The sequence below is a fragment of the Myxine glutinosa genome, chromosome 5 (genome assembly GCF_964187855.1).
Source record: "Myxine glutinosa chromosome 5, kmMyxGlut1.1, whole genome shotgun sequence".
In the NCBI taxonomy this organism is placed as follows: domain Eukaryota; kingdom Metazoa; phylum Chordata; class Myxini; order Myxiniformes; family Myxinidae; genus Myxine; species Myxine glutinosa.
Window position 1 is genome coordinate 180,422,054 of NC_136265.1, and position 17,671 is coordinate 180,439,724.

The window sequence follows — 17,671 nt, forward strand, 5'->3', positions numbered from 1 at the left end:
ATGCGCACTGGGTTTTGTCGAAAAACAGCATCCCCGCCCCCCGCAACCACAACGTTTCACTACTAAAAATATCGTTTTTGTTTCCTCCTGTGTAAAACGTTACAAGATGAAATAACTACCCTTGTTTATTGTGCGGTGTATAGGCTGTAAAGTGTGTTTTCTAAATTGGTTGATATATAATTATATATCTTAATATTTAAAAGTGAACTTATGCACATTTAAAGAAAACTTTGAAATGTTGGCAACCTTTGGATAAATGATGTTGGAGAGAGATGGTGACGATAGAGAGTTACCTGTTCCGGATTATTCTGGCGAACTGGGCCTGTTTCCGGCGTGCCGGAAGTCTCGCGTGGCCGCCATTTAACGAGATTTGCGGGTTTGACGCGATCGGAAGAGAATGATCACAGAGATGTCGCTCTCTTGTTTTACCATATTTCATTCACTATTTCACTCCTATTTACTTTTTCAATGTCATTTATCGCTTTGCAAACTCCTCACTCGAGCCTCTTTCTCCATTCTCCACGTTCATCACAAATCTTACCTTTTATTTACTTCCATAAATTTCTTCTTGTGTGTTCGTTCGTGTTTAATAAATAAATCATGTAAAGCCTTTTGTTTTGTGTCCGCGATTGCTCATGTGTTCTGTCGGTGTGTCGCTCAGCAGGATGTCCGAGCGGACAAAAATGGACGAAATGGACGTCATTCAAATCGCTGTCGGAGAGTTGGCGACTGGACAAGGTAAGAGTTTACGGGAACTGTGTGGTAACAGCTGGACAGGGTAAGAGTTTACGGGAACTGTGTGGTTAACAGCTGGACAAGGTAAGAGTTTACGGGAACTGTGTGGTTAACAGCTGGACAGGGTAAGAGTTTACGGGAACTGTGTGGTTAACAGCTGGACAAGGTAAGAGTTTACGGGAACTGTGTGGTTAACAGCTGGACAAGGTAAGACTAAGAGTTTACGGGAACTGTGTGGTTAACAGCTGGACAAGGTAAGACTAAGAGTTTACGGGAACTGTGTGGCTAACAGCTCGTCAGGGTACAGGTTATACCAAACTGTGGTTAACAGCTCGTCATGGTACAGGTTATACCAAACTGTGGTTAACAGCTGGACAGCGTACAGGTTATACCAAACTGTGGTTAACAGCTCGTCAGGGTAGAGGTTATACCAAACTGTGGTTAACAGCTCGTCATGGTACAGGTTATACCAAACTGTGGTTAACAGCTGGACAGCGTACAGGTTATACCAAACTGTGGTTAACAGCTGGACAGGGTAGAGGTTATAGCAAACTGTGGTTAACAGCTCGTCAGGGTACAGGTTAGGCCTATACCAAACTGTGGTTAACAGCTCGTCAGGGTAGAGGTTATACCAAACTGTGGTTAACAGCTGGACAGGGTAGAGGTTATAGCAAACTGTGGTTAACAGCTCGTCAGGGTACAGGTTAGGCCTATACCAAACTGTGGTTAACAGCTCGTCAGGGTAGAGGTTATACCAAACTGTGGTTAACAGCTCGTCAGGGTAGAGGTTATACCAAACTGTGGTGAACAGCTCGTCAGGGTACAGGTTATACCAAACTGTGGTTAACAGCTGGACAGGGTACAGGTTAGGCCTATACCAAACTGGGGTTAACAGCTCGTCAGGGTAGAGGTTATACCAAACTGTGGTTAACAGCTGGACAGGGTAGAGGTTATAGCAAACTGTGGTTAACAGCTCGTCAGGGTACAGGTTAGGCCTATACCAAACTGGGGTTAACAGCTCGTCAGGGTAGAGGTTATACCAAACTGTGGTTAACAGCTCGTCAGGGTAGAGGTTATACCGAACTGTGGTGAACAGCTCGTCAGGGTAGAGGTTATAGCAAACTTTGGATAACAGCTCGTCAGGCTAGAGGTTATACCAAACTGTGGTTAACAACTCGTCAGAGTAGAGGTTATACCAAACTGTGGTTAACAGCTCGTCAGGGTAGAGGATATACCAAACTGTGGTTAACAGCTCGTCAGGGTAGAGGTTATACCAAACTGTAGTTAACAGCTCGTCAGGGTAGAGGTTATACCAAACTGTGGATAACAGCTCGTCAGGGTAGAGGTTATACCAAACTGTGGATAACAGCTCGTCAGGGTAGAGGTTATACCAAACTGTGATTAACAGCTCGTCAGGGTAGAGGTTATAGCAAACTTTGGATAACAGCTCGTCAGGCTAGAGGTTATACCAAACTGTGGTTAACAACTCGTCAGAGTAGAGGTTATACCAAACTGTGGTTAACAGCTCGTCAGGGTAGAGGTTATACCAAACTGTGGATAACAACTGGTTATGGTACAGGTTATACCTGGTTTATACCTGGTTATACCTGGTTATACCAAGGTCGGCTAATTGAGGACCAGTTCACTGGTAATTCCCTGCTTGTCGTTAAAGGCGGCAAAAAGGGTTGGCGTCAGGAAGGGCATCCGGCCGTAAAACATTGCTTCAAAAAGGGGACCGAAAAACGACAACAACCACAGTTCCCGAAAAAGGCCAACCCCCGCTTGCGGGGAAAAATGGCCTCTAAAAGGTGGTTTATACCAAACTGTGGTTAATGTGGTATTTAGCTGGTGGAAGTTCCTTTGCGAGATGAAGCAACACTGGACGAGGATGATTACGGGATAATGTCAGCCAAAGGTGTTCGATGTTATCGTTGGTAGGTCGTGCAATGTCCATTACTAACGTACTGTATTGTAATCATGAGCAGTTGTGTTGTTTCTGTTTGTTGTAGCTGTAAGCCCCTGACCTCCATCATTCCCTGTGAGTTGTAGCTGAAAGCCCCTGACCGCCATCATTGTCCATGTGTTGTAGCTGTAAGCCCCTGACCTCCATCATTCCCTGTGGAGTTGTAGCAGTAATCCCCTGACCTCAATCATTCCCTGTGAGTTATAGCTGTAAGCCCCTGACCTCCATCATTCCCTGTAAGTTGTAGCTGTAAGCCCCTGACCACCATCATTGTCCATGTGTTGTAGCTGTAAGCCCCTGACCTCCATCATTCCCTGTGAGTTATAGCTGTAAGCCGCTGGCCTCCATCATTCCCTGTGGAGTTGTAGCAGTAATCCCCTGACCTCCATCATTCCCTGTGAGTTATAGCTGTAAGCCCCTGACCTACATCATTCCCTGTAAGTTGTAGCTGTAAGCCCCTGACCACCATCATTCCCTGTGAGTTATAGCTGTAATCCCCTGACCCCCATCATTCCCTGTGAGTTGTAGCTGTAAGTCCCTGACATCCATCATTGTCCATGTGTTGCAGCTGCAAGCCCCTGACTTCCATCATTCCCTGTGAGTTGTAGCAGTAATCCCCTGACCTCAATCATTCCCTGTGAGTTATAGCTGTAAGCCCCTGACCTCCATCATTCCCTGTGAGTTGTAGCTGTAAGCCCCTGACCTCCATCATTCCCTGTGAGTTGTAGCTGTAAGTCCCTGACATCCATCATTGTCCATGTGTTGCAGCTGCAAGCCCCTGACCTCCATCATTGTCCATGTGTTGTAGCTGTAAGCCCCTGACTTCCATCATTCCCTGTGAGTTGTAGCAGTAATCCCCTGACCTCAATCATTCCTTGTGAGTTGTAGCAGTAATCCCCTGACCTCCATCATTTCCTGACCCTGTGAGTTGTAGCTGTAAGCCCCTGACCACCATCATTGTCCATGTGTTGTAGCTGTAAGCCCCTGACCTCCATCATTGTCCATGTGTTGTAGCTGTAAGCCCCTGACTTCCATCATTCCCTATGAGTTGTAGCTGTAAGCCCCTGACTTCCATCATTCCCTGTGAGTTGTAGCAGTAATCCCCTGACCTCCATCATTCCTTGTGAGTTGTAGCAGTAATCCCCTGACCTCCATCATTTCCTGACCCTGTGAGTTGTAGCTGTAAGCCCCTGACCACCATCATTGTCCATGTGTTGTAGCTGTAAGCCCCTGACCTCCATCATTCCCTGTGAGTTGTAGCTGAAAGCCCCTGACCGCCATCATTGTCAATGTGTTGTACACTACCGGTCAAAAGTTTAGGTACACCCAACATTTTTTATATTTTACTGTTTCATGTGCAAAATGGACATAAGATGTGAACAAAACTCCTACCAAAGATAAATCTGCTTATCTACTGATAATATATTGTGCTTCAATGCATCTTTCTTGTGTGAAACGTAGGTTTAAAGCAATTTTTGGAAATAGGTCGTAAAGTGCAATACAAAATGTAAACTGAAACGTGAACTTAATGTTATAAACTTTTCATGTAAGGAGCAAAAACTGTTCACAAATACTCTGCTCTGTGTGGAATGAATGTTTGTTCTTAGTATCTTCATCACGTGCAATGTCTATTATTGCCAGGTGTTGCAAAAAATGCTTACAAAAAGGCCGGCCATACAATGTAATGAGTGTTTTTTTTGTTTCAGATTGCATGAACAATTTGAACATGGGCGCCAAAGTTCAGCTAACACCAGAAAAAAGACAGGCAATTGTAACTTTGAGAAAAGAAGGCCAATCCTTGAAAAAATTGCAAAACAATTACAAGTGTCAGTAAATGCAGTTGCTTGTGCCATTAAACGACATAATAAAACTGGTAAAAATGCAGATAGAAAACGTTCTGGTCGACCAAGAATCACAACAGAATCGCAGAACAAGTAATCCGAGTCACCAGTCTGCGCAACAGACGTCTTGCAGCACCGGAAATTAGAGCCTAGCTAAACAGCTCCAGCATTGCCACTGTTTCAAGGCCTTCTTTTCCAAGTTACAATTGCCTGTCTTTTTTCTGGTGTTAGCTGAACTTTGGCACCTATGTTTATGCAATCTGAAACGAAAAAAAACCACTCATTAGAATATTAGATTGTGTGGCCGGCCTTTCTGTAAAAAAAATTTGCAACGCCTGGCAATAATAGACATTTCACGTGATGAAGAAACTAAGCACAAACATTCATTCCACACAGAGCAGAGTATTTGTAAACAGTTTTTGCTCCTTACATGAAAAGTTTATAACGTTAACTTCACGTTTCAGTTTCGATTTTGTATTGCATTTTTTGACTTATTTCCGAAAATTGCTTTTAACCTACGTTTCACACAAGAAAGATGCATTGAAGCACCATATATTAATAGTAGATAAGCATATTTATCTTTGGTAAGAGATTTGTTCACATCTTATGTCCATTTTGCACATGAAACAGTAAAATAAAATAAAAAATGTTGGGTGTACCTAAACTTTTGACCGGTAGTGTAGCTGTAAGCTGTAAGCCCCTGTCCGCCGTCATTATCCATGTGTTGTATCTATAAGCCTCTGACCTCCATCACTCCCCATGAGTTGTAGCTGTAAGCCCCTGACCTCAATAATCCCCCATGTGTTGTAGCTGTAAGCCTGTGACCTCCATCATTCCCCATGAGTTGTAGCTGTAAGCCCCTGACCTCAATCATCCCCCCTGTGTTGTAGCTGTAAGCCTGTGACCTCCATCATTCCCCTTGAGTTGTAGCTGTAAGCCCCTGACTTCCATCATTCCCCGTGAGTTGTAGCTGTAATCCCCTGACCTCCAACATTCCCCATGTGTTGTAGCTGTAAGCCCCCTGACCTCCATCATTATCCATGTGTTGTGGCTGTAAGCCCCTGACCACCATCATTCCCCGTGTGTTGTAGCTGTAAGCCCCTGACCTCCATCATCCCCAATGTGTTGTAGCTCTATGCCCCTGACCCCCATCATCTCTGTGTGTTGTGCTAATTGATATATAACAGCTGATCCAAGGTACATACTCTGACTCTTTCCACCCGTTCTTCCTCTTTGATCCCAGATATGAAGGTGCGGGGTCGGATGGTGACTTCAAATGATGATGGGAATGCCGGGGTTAAGAGGAAAAGGGTGGATATCTGCCGCTCTGCACAGGCACAGGAGGCCACAGTGAAGGTCTGTCTCAGAGCCTCTCGGTTACTCTTTAACGAGAACCACTTGTTTCACATTGGTGTCTGTCATGTCCTAATCCACGACTGAACTTGCATCACCTGTATCGTATATTCGCACCTGCACCGTTGTCACACCACAAAGGGACACCGATGTCTCATGGACGTTTCCATTTAGCTCTTTCACGAGCCTCGATTCAGTATACAAAAAAAAAAAAGTGCCTGTTCTTCCTCCCTCATCAATAATCTTTAAAAACTTGCACGAGTCGATGTGGTGTCAAAGCTCATCTCTGTCTTGGCTCAAAGTTGTTTTTCTGGGTTGACTCTTGATTGAGCTGGATCCAACTAAATCCGATGTTCTGAAGTGGTGCCAACAGGACGGTGCTGCATTGTGGAGCATGCCATCCTGTGGAAGGGACGATAAGTCTACTGTTCCTATGCGATACATCTTGGCCCAAACTTAAATGTTATACCTGCACTGAACCTCGATTTTACTACTTCGTCTCATTATGACTTTTCCTGTTCTCTAAACACCATAGCAGCTCTACACCGCTCTGTTAAATGTCTCCAGTAAATTCCCATGACTCCATAACAGGATAATCAAGGTCATGGAATACTTTTTTGTTTTCTATCCTTACATGTATGCATGCATAAGTAGTTGTATTGAATAATAATTTAGTTTCCCCAAGCCTTGAATTTTTATTTTTACATTATTATTATTATTATTTTCTTTTTCTTTTTACATTGTTATTATTATTTTATTTTATTTTATTTTTATTTTTGCATTATTATTATTATTTTATTTTATTTTTATTTTTACATTATTTTATTTTTATTTTTACATGATTATTTTATGATTATTTTTACATTATTATTTTATGATTCTTTTTACATTATTATTATTATTTTATGATTCTTTTTACATAATTATTTTCTTTTTCTTTTTACATGATTATTTTATGATTATTTTTACATTATTATTTTATGATTCTTTTTACATTATTATTATTATTATTTTATGGTTCTTTTTACATAATTATTTTTATTTTTACATTATTTTATTTTTATTTTTACATTATTATTTTTCTTTTTGCATTATTATTATTTAATTTTATTTTTTTACATTTTTGTTTTACATTCTTTTCTTTTTTTCTTTTTTTTAAATTTACCTGATTCTTTAATTTTGATTTTTACATTCTTTTTTTTTTTTTTTTTTTTTTTTTTCATTATTATTATTTTATTTTTATTTTTACATTCTTTTTTCTTTTTTTTTTACATTATTATTATTTTATGATTATTTTTACATTCTTATTCTTTTATGATTTTTTTTTTACATTACCACTACTTGTTTATACATAATGTTGATCAGACAATCACAAACAAAACAACAAAAAGAAACCAGAACGACAAAGAACAAAGTTACTTTGTCAGATTTGCCCAAACAGCTCTGTCAGCTGCGGTGGATTTCAGTTCGTCCGTATGCGGCCCGGTGTGGCTGCAGACAATATTAATCAACGTCAGGTTCGGCCGACCAACTCTCCTTTCTGATGGCTTCCAAATTAGGATGCTATTTTCTGCTTCTTCTTCATGCTGGAGGACATGATGCCCCAATCTCAAACGCCTCTTCCTCACAACATCAGAAATGTTTGGCAAATTACCATGAAGGTCAATGTTTGTGACGTGGTCATGCCAACGGATGTTGATTGTTTTACGGAGGAGTTTGGTGTGGTTGCCATCGATTTGACTTGTCATGCTACTCGTCAGCGTCCACGACTCACACCCAAACAGTAAGATTGATTCAACTGTAGCTTTACATAGCCGGATGTTGGTGCTTCGTTGCAGTGGGACGCGCCAAACTTTCTCAAGCTTGTTTGCTGCTGCCCACGCCTGTCCAATATGGCAGCTGACGTCAAAGGCAGTGTTAGTATATGAGCCAAGGCATTTGAAGTCTTGAACTATCTCGAGCACTTCACCAATTGCTGCCCTGAGAGTTCGTTGTTCATTCGGTCGATGATGTATGTGCATATACTTTGTTTTTGAGACATTGATAAGGAGACCGACTTTGCTGGCTGTATCTTCGATTCTTGATAGGATGTCCTGTGCATCTTTTAGTGAATCAGCAGGTACAGCGATGTCATCAGCGTAGTCGAGGTCAGATAGTTTCTGAGCAGGGTGTCTTCTGCTCATGCGGCGTTGCAGTGTAACACCATGTTCCTCCTTCAATGAGGTACGCATCACATAGTCGAGCACCATAATGCATAAGAAAGGTGCAAGAGTGTCAACTTGCAGCACTCCTGCAGTGACGTCAAATACCCGAGTTGGCCTATCATGTGTGAGGACAACAGCAGATGTGCAATTATACATCTACTTGAACGCGTTTGTTATCTTAGGTGGTTTACCATAGGCATGTAGTATTTTGAACATAGCGTCTCTGTCTATTGAGTCAAACGCTTTTGTAAAGTCGACAAACAACAGCACAAGCTCCCTGTCCAGCTTGCTGTTTCCTGCTTCTTCAACCTCCAGCTGGCTGTTTCCTGCTTCTTCAACCTCCAGCTTGCTGTTTCCTGCTTCTTCAACCAACCTTCACAGTGCAAGAATCTGACCAGGCGTAGATCAGCTTTGTCCGAAGCCTTTTGGTTCAAGCGGAGCAGTGGGTCAATGGTTGGTCGAATGCGATTGAGCAACATTTTGTTGTAAAGTTTGGCTGCGGTTTGTGTCAAGCTGATTCCACGATAGTTTGTGGGAAATGCCAAATTACCTTTCCTGTGAATGGGAACTATTCCAGCTTCACCCCATTGACTAGGGCGACCTCCATTAAATGTAAAACAGAAGTGTAACAATATAGGCTTTACATCAGGCAGTTTCCAAGTTTAGACTCCAAGGCCATCCATGCCCGGTGCTTTATCGCACTTCATTTGACCTAAAGCTGCATCCAGTTTTTCCATTGAGAAAGGATCCGCCGAGAACTCTTGGTGAGTGTCAAAAACTTTTGTTATGTTCAGTGCTTCTTCTGGTGCTATTTCTGGAGCTGCAACAGCGAGAAGGTTTGAGAAATGCTGGCGCCACCCTGAGAGTCCATCTTCACACTGCAGCCTGGGTATGTTGGACGATTTTCCCGAAATATATTTTACGAATTTCCAAGCATCAGCATCTCGCAGATTCGTGTTTTTGACCGTCCATAGGATGTTGTTGTAATGAGCATCTCGTGCTGCCTGATATGTATTGCATCATATATATTCTTTTCACATTATTATTATCTTATGATTATTTTTACATTATTATTATTATTTTATGTTTCTTTTTACATTATTATTATTTTATGATTCTTTTTACATTATTATTAGTATTATTTTATGATTATTTTTACATTATTGTTATTATTTTATTTTTACATTATTATTATTTCATTTTTATATTTACATTATTATTATTAGTTTATGATTATTTTTACATTATTATTATTACTTTATTTTTATTTTTGCATTATTATTATTGTGTTATGATTATTTTTACATTATTATTATTATGTTATGATTATTTTTACATTATTATTATTATTATTTTATGATTATTTTTACATTATTATTATCATTTTATTTTTATTTTTACATTATCATTATTATTATTTTATGGTTATTTTTACATTATTATTATTATTATTTTATCATTATTTTTACATTATTATTGTTATTTTATGATTATTTTTACATTATTATTATTATTATTTTATTTTTACATTATCATTATTTTATTTTTACATTATTATTATTACTTTATTTTTATTTTTACATTATTATTATTATTATGTTATGATTATTTTTACATTATTTTATGATTATTTTTACATTATTATTATTTTATGATTATTTTTACATTATTATTTTATGATTATTTTTACATTATTATTATCATTTTATTTTTATTTTTACATTATTATTATTATTACATTATTATTATTATTGTTATTACATTATTATTATTAGTTTATGATTATTTTTACATCATTATTATTATGTTATGATTATTTTTACATTATAACGATACATTTTGCTCGATTTTGTGCTGCATTGTAGACAATCCTATTCAGCATCAACCAGACGATTTGCCAGCGCCTGGAGAGTGTGGAGAGCAAGCTGGTGGCATTGGAGAAACGCTGCCAGCAGATGGAGGATAAACTGGATCACATGTTGTCACAGACTACGTCGGCACCCATGCAGGTGCCTATGGTAGCCGGCTCCCCCTGGGGGGTCACCCAGTCCAACATGAAGGTTCGCAGGTGTGTGCAAAATGTAACGCTGACTGTAACTCCTAACACCTTTAAACACCTTACTAGAGCTTGACTCGTGATGGCCAAGTCAGCGGCACACGCTCACTCAGCACGCGTCCTTTCCCAGTTGTGTTCCTGGCAGGCGTCACGGCCCCATCGTAGTTCGAGTACGAGACGGAGACGATCTTCCCAATGAGGACGGAGGGAGTGGATCAGAGACGGGAGAAGGAAATTCCAATGGCTTGTCGACCTCGCCTTTGCGTGGCGCCAAAGTGACCTTTATTACCCTCAACAGCGAAGGTGCTCAGCTGGAGATTATGTCATTGAGCTAATGCTTTTACTTGGCCTAGGTTACTGAGTTAATGAGCCTAACACCATCCCAAAAGCCCCCTTCCACTCGTCTATGTCCATGTTTCTCAATTATGTTTCTCCAACTCAGTCGGACAAATCCCTGTGCCTTTCCAAAGATGACTACATTGACGGCTCGTGGCTTGGGGATGAAAACAATGTGGAGCTCCGTGTACGCTGCCCCATTTCGCCCAGTGATATGTTCCACATCTCCAATTCGTGTCGCACAGCTGAAAAGGTAGCTCTCACTCTGCTCGATTACCTGTTCCATCGGGAGGTGCAGGCTGCTTCAAACTTGTCAGGCCAGGGAAAGCATGGCAAGAAACAGCTTGATCCACTCATGATCTATGGAATCCGCTGTGAGTACGGCAGGCATTCTTTCATTCAGGACTATTAGGTCTATTCTTCTCTACCCCACATCCCCCACCTACCCGCCTTCGCCTGACTTGGTCCCAGGGCACATGTTCCCCTTCCCTGATCCGTTCCTCAATATACCTAACCCCGCTGTCCTTTTGCACACCCCAGGCCACTTGTTCCACAAGTTTGGGATTACAGAAGGCGATTGGTACCGCATTAAGCAGAGCATCGATTCAAAATGTCGCACAGCATGGAGACGCAAGCAGCGTGGGCAGAGCCTTTCCGTTAAGGGGTTTTCTCGACGTGCACAAAATCCTGTCGGCGCCCCCACGTCTCCAAGCATTCAAACCAATGGTATATAGCCATCGCTAGCTATTGGAAAATAGAATGATTTGCAATTACATTGTTCATCACTGGGCGGTGAGTAAGAATACATGTGTATGTGCCCCGCTTGTGTTTCACATAGAAGTGGCTTGCTCCGACATGAACTGTTCAGATGTGACGTGCACAGTGCCAGACGTCTCCGCAGCAGGAGTGCAAAGTTACACTCTGGCAAGTGGACAAGAGGTCCATATTCAACAGCTTGGGGAAGATGGACAAATCCTGCCTCCGGTGAATCCCAGGGTGCAGCATTTGATGTGTGTGTGTGTGTGTGTGTGTGTGTGTGTGTGTGTGTGTGTGTGTGTGTACGTGTGTGTGTGTGTGTGTACGTACGTGTGTGTGTGTACATGCGTGTACGTGTATGTGTGTGTACGTACGTGTGTGTGTGTACGTGCGTGTTATTGATGGTGGAGTAAGGTGTTGATTTAATATTTTTATTTCACATTTAAAATGAATGAATCTCTCTTTTTCATATCTCCCTTCCCACCCAAAAACCTTCAGGGTAACATTCACATTCACCAAGTGCATGTGAGCCAAGATGGACAGGTAAGAACACAGTTCAGGTTGTCCGATCTGAGGCGTTCAGCAAAATTCTGTGCTAGAGAGTTAGTGTTTAGTGGTGAGATTGTACACCATGACAATGGTGTTCCCCATGACAATCTTCTCCATTTTGCCCTATTTTCTGCATCTCTCCTTGTTAACCCTGGTGCCCTGGTGTTGGCTTCGCGGCTAGGGTGCCAGCTTAGGATCCTAGGATCCTGGGTTCGAATCCCGGTCGATCGCTGAATTAACGCCAAGGGGGTTGACTTAGCCTGTCATCCTTCCGAGGTCGGCTAATTGAGTACCAGTTCCTTGGTAATTCCCTGCTTGTCGTAAAAGGCAACAAACAGGGTTGGCGGCAGGAAGGGCATCCGGCCGTAAAACATTGCTTCAAAAAGGGGACCAACAAAAACAACAACAACCACGGTGCCCGAAAAAGTCCAACCCCCGCTTTGCGGGGAAAAATGGCCTCTAAAAGGTGGTTTGGTTCTCCTTGTTAACCCCCTTGCCCGCATTTCTTCTTCCACCATCTTTAACCAAGTCTTTCTCGGTCTTCCCCGTCCTCTACTTCCTTCTACATTCATTTCCATCACTCTTCTCAACCAGTCACTTTCATCCTTCCTCAACACATGACCAAACCATCTCAAACTGTTTCTCTTCACAGCATCCATCACAGGCTCTATTCCCATTATCTTTCGCAATTCATCATTTGTCTTCCTCTCTCTCAACGATACTCCACACATCCACCGAACCATTCGCATTTCCACCCTTTCCAGCCTTCGTTGCTGCTCTACGTTCATTACCCATGTCTCGCTCCCATAAATCATAACACTTCTCACACATGCAGCATACACCTTTCCCTTCAGCTTCAACGACACTCCCCTCCTCGTCAACATGCCACTCAGTTCCCGAAACTTCTTCCATGCACATCTCACTCAAGCAACCGTTGCCGAGTCTGATCCACCTTCTCCATTCAGCATGTCTCCGAGGTAGCAAAATGTTTTCACACCTTCCAGCTTCACGCCGTCTCCAAGATCCAACTCAACATTTCCTCTATCTGCAGCTCCCTCTGTGCACACCTTACATTTGAGTGTAGCTGCCACACTGGTTAATGACCCTCTCAGACCACTACATTTTTGATGAACCCACTGAGCGCACATTGTACATTGAATGGAGTTCACTCCGACACCCTTCCTGCACACATCACACGGCCACTTCCCAGTTTTTTCCACCTCACCACATGCTTTACCACTTGCCATCGCCTTCGTCTTTCCGATATTCACCTTCAGACCTTTTGTCTCCATACATTCCTTCCACTTGTTCATCTTCTCCTTCAGTCCATCCATACTTTCCGCAATCAACACCAGATCATCTGCATACAACAACTCCAACGATAAACCCTCCTTTACGTTCCGAGCCAGCACCTCCATCACAGCTACAAATAGTAGTGGACTTCGTACCGACCCCTGATGCACTCCCACCTTCACCTCAAACTCACCACTGTTCCCGCCCTTCGTCCTTACAGCTGTGCGTGCTCTTTTGTACATTGCCATGACTACTCTGATCAACCATTCCTCCACTCCTAACTTCCTCAATGCCCATGTCACTACTTCGCATGGAACCCTATCGAATGCTTTCTCCAGATCAACAAACCCAAGAAACAACTTCTTCCTCTTCTCCATGTACTTCTCCTGCAACTGCCTTACAATAAAAAGCGTGTCTGCCGTTCCTCTTCCTGGCATGAAGTCAAACTGCATTTCGTCGATCTTCACCTTCTTCCTTATCCTCCTCTCCAACACCCTTTCCAATACCTTCATTCCATGCTCCAATAACTTTATCGCTCGATACGAGCCACAGTCCAGAGGGTCACCTTTCCCCTTGTATAGAGGGACGAGGGTACTCAGTTCCCAATCCACTGGAATGCGGCCTTCTTTCACCAGCAGATTACAGATCTCTGTCCTTCTCTTGACACCCCAACTTCCTGCTGCCTTCAACATATCTCCCACAACTCCCGTCGGCCCTCCCGCTTTTCCCGCTCTAGCAGGGAAAATGGCCTTAAAATGCATGTTGTTGTTGGTGAGATTGTACACCGGATGTAAGAGGGGGGATAGGTCGGACAGACAGCAAATATCTTTTTTATTTGGCTCCCACAGCTGATCGCAGTGACGGCCGGCACCGACTGTGTTGCTGGCTCGTCTGATGGAGCCGCCCTCCCCTCCGGCTCCATCCAAGTACAGTACGTGCAATTGGCACAGGAAGAATCTGCTGAAAGCGGCCAACCGGCAACGGTAAGTTGCCAAGAACTTGTAATGTGGAGTATATGCAGGTGTGGCGGTTCCAAGGGGGAGAGGGGTGATTATAGTCTGGAAGGCCCTGTGTGATACCAAACTACGTTTGTTTCAAGTAGTTGATTGAACAGGCATCAAGTTGGTCAAAGCTGGAACCTTTATCCATCATCCTACGTTTAAACGTCACGACCATTCCTACTTTCCTTCTTATCCCCCTCCCCACCAACCCCACCCTCCCCTCATCGCAGGCACTCATTGAGGTCGAGAGGGAAGGGGATTCTGCGGAGCTGGAATCGGGACTCGAGACGGTCCATGGCCAAGCCGATGACCTTTTGCAACTTCACTTACCCAATACGCCTTCCACATCCTGAGGCTGCACTGGGCCTGGTTGGGTGTTGCCGTTAGTGGGTGACGCATCATTAACACCAACGTCTCCCATGTAAACAGCTTCTGGGTTCGAAGGCTTGCACACATCGCCTGCCCATACGAATTTGTCCAATGTAGTGTGTTCATGGTATGAAATAAATCCTTCAATTATGCATGAACAATACACAGGATTCAATTTTACTTTTCACAGCCAAAGGAGGGTCATTGATTAAAATCCATGTTTCTCCCAACATCATCGCCCCGATTATTAAATCCTTCATCATCGCCCCGATGATTAAATCCTTCATCATCGCCCCGATGATTAAATCCTTCATCATCGCCCCAATTATTACACCTTTCATCATTGCCCCGATTATTAAATCCTTCATCATCGCCCCCATTATTAAATCCTTCATCATCACCCCCATTATTAAATCCTTCATCATCGCCCCCATTATTAAATCCTTCATCATCGCCCCCATTATTAAATCCTTCATCATCACCCCCATTATTAAATCCTTCATCATCGCCCTCATTATTAAATCCTTCATCATCGCCCCCATTATTAAATCCTTCATCATCGCCCCCATTATTAAATCCTTCATCATCGCCCCCATTATTTAATCCTTCATAATCGCCCCCATTATTAAATCCTTCATCATTGCCCCCATTATTACACCTTTAATCATAGCCCCGATTATTAAATCCTTCATCATCGCCCCCATTATTAAATCCTTCATCATCGCCCCCATTATTAAATCCTTCATCATCGCCCCCATTATTAAATCCTTCATCAGCGCCCCTATTTTTAAATCCTTCATCATCGCCCCCATTATTAAATCCTTCATCATCTCCCCCATTATTAAATCCTTCATCATCGCCCCATTATTAAATCCTTCATCATCGCCCCCATTATTAAATCCTTCATCATCGACCCCATTATTAAATCCTTCATCATCGACCCCATTATTAAATCCTTCATCATTTTCCCCATTTTTAAATCCTTCATCATCGACCTGATTATTAAATCCTTCATCATCGACCTGATTATTAAATCCTTCATCATTGCCCCCATTATTAAATCCTTCATCATCGCCCCGATGATTAAATCCTTCATCATCACCCCGATGATTAAATCCTTCATCATCTCCCCGATGATTAAATCCTTCATCATCGCCCCGATGATTAAATCCTTCATCATCGCCCCGATTATTACACCTTTCATCATTGCCCCCATTATTAAATCCTTCATCGCCCCGATTATTAAATCCTTCATCATTGCCCCCATTATTAAATCCTTCATCACCCCGATGATTAAATCCTTCATCACCCCTATGATTAAATCCTTCATCATCGCCCCGATTATTACACCTTTCATCATCGCCCCGATTATTAAATCCTTCATCATCGCCCCCATTATTAAATCCTTCATCATCGACCCGATTATTAAATCCTTCATCATCGCCCCGATTATTAAATCCTTCATCATTTCCCCCATTATTAAATCCTTCATCATCACCCCCATTATTAAATCCTTCATCATCGCCCCCATTATTACACCTTTCATCATCGCCCCGATTATTAAATCCTTCATCATCGCCCCCATTATTAAATCCTTCATCATCGCCCCGATGATTAAATCCTTCATCATCGCCCCGATGATTAAATCCTTCATCATCGCCCCGATGATTAAATCCTTCATCATCGCCCCGATGATTAAATCCTTCATCATCGCCCCGATGATTAAATCCTTCATCATCGCCCCAATTATTACACCTTTCATCATTGCCCCCATTATTAAATCCTTCATCGCCCCGATGATTAAATCCATCATCGCCCCGATGATTAAATCCTTCATCATCGCCCCGATTATTACACCTTTCATCATTGCCCCCATTATTAAATCCTTCATCGCCCCCATTATTAAATCCTTCATCATCGCCCCCATTATTAAATCCTTTATCATCGCCCCCATTATTAAATCCTTCATCATCGCCCCCATTATTAAATCCTTCATCACCGCCCCCATTATTAAATCCTTCATCATCGCCCCCATTATTAAATCCTTCATCTTCGCTCCCATTATTAAATCCTTCATCATCGCCCCGATGATTAAATCCTTCATCATCGCCCCCATTATTAAATCCTTCATAATCGCCCCCATTATTAAATCCTTCATCATTGCCCCCATTATTACACCTTTCATCATAGCCCCGATTATTAAATCCTTCATCATCGCCCCCATTATTACACCTTTCATCATCGCCCCAATTATTAAATCCTTCATCATCGCCCCCATTATTAAATCCTTCATCATCACCCCCATTATTAAATCCTTCATCATCGCCCCCATTATTAAATCCTTCATCATCGCCCCCATTATTAAATCCTTCATCATCGCCCCCATTATTAAATCCTTCATCATCGCCCCCATTATTAAATCCTTCATCATCGCCCCCATTATTAAATCCTTCATCATCGCCCCCATTATTAAATCCTTCATCATCGACCCGATTATTAAATCCATCATCGCCCCCATTATTAAATCCTTCATCATCGCCCCCATTATTAAATCCTTCATCACCGCCCCCATTATTAAATCCTTCATCATCGCCCCCATTATAAAATCCTTCATCATCGCCCCGATTATTAGTCATTTCATCATCGCCCCGATTAGTAAATCCATCATCGCCCCCATTATTTAATCCTTCATCATCACCCCAATTATTACACCTTTCATCATCGCCCCCATTATTACACCTTTCATCATCACCCCCATTATTACAGCTTTCATCATCACCCCCATTATTACACCTTTCATCATCACCCCCATTATTACACCTTTCATCATCACCCCCATTATTACACCTTTCATCATCACCCCCATTATTACACCTTTCATCATCACCCCCATTATTACACCTTTCATCATCACCCCCATTATTACAGCTTTCATCATCACCCCCATTATTACACCTTTCATCATCACCCCCATTATTACACCTTTCATCATCACCCCCATTATTACACCTTTCATCATCACCCCCATTATTACACCTTTCATCATCACCCCCATTATTACACCTTTCATCATCACCCCCATTATTACACCTTTCATCATCGCAATCTCGTTGTCGTGTTGCATTGTTGATCCGATTTGAAAATCTTGTTATTCAGAATCCCTTTATCCATGAGAACATGTGATGAAGTTTATTGCATTTGTTTTTTTGGTGGAG

At 42.2% G+C, this 17,671-nt stretch overlaps 1 protein-coding gene across 3 annotated transcripts; it reads left to right on the top strand.

Annotated features, from left to right (window-relative positions):
• The first annotated feature begins 329 nt into the window (after nucleotides 1-329).
• BANP (BTG3 associated nuclear protein) lies at nucleotides 330-14,619 on the top strand. Of its 3 annotated transcripts, none has more exons than XM_068115376.1 (11): nucleotides 330-376; nucleotides 665-738; nucleotides 5,783-5,895; nucleotides 9,962-10,164; nucleotides 10,283-10,455; nucleotides 10,623-10,862; nucleotides 11,029-11,214; nucleotides 11,327-11,472; nucleotides 11,743-11,787; nucleotides 13,935-14,069; nucleotides 14,318-14,619. In XM_068115376.1, the coding sequence occupies exons 2-11, from the start codon at nucleotides 666-668 to the stop codon at nucleotides 14,438-14,440; spliced, it is 1,437 nt and encodes a 478-aa protein (XP_067971477.1). In that variant the 5' UTR covers nucleotides 330-376; nucleotide 665; the 3' UTR covers nucleotides 14,441-14,619. The 3 variants fall into 3 exon arrangements, with proteins under 3 accessions (XP_067971477.1, XP_078635315.1, XP_067971476.2); XM_078779189.1 differs by having other exon boundaries at nucleotides 363-411; XM_068115375.2 differs by lacking the exon at nucleotides 330-376 and having other exon boundaries at nucleotides 383-738.
• The last annotated feature ends 3,052 nt before the right edge of the window (nucleotides 14,620-17,671 follow it).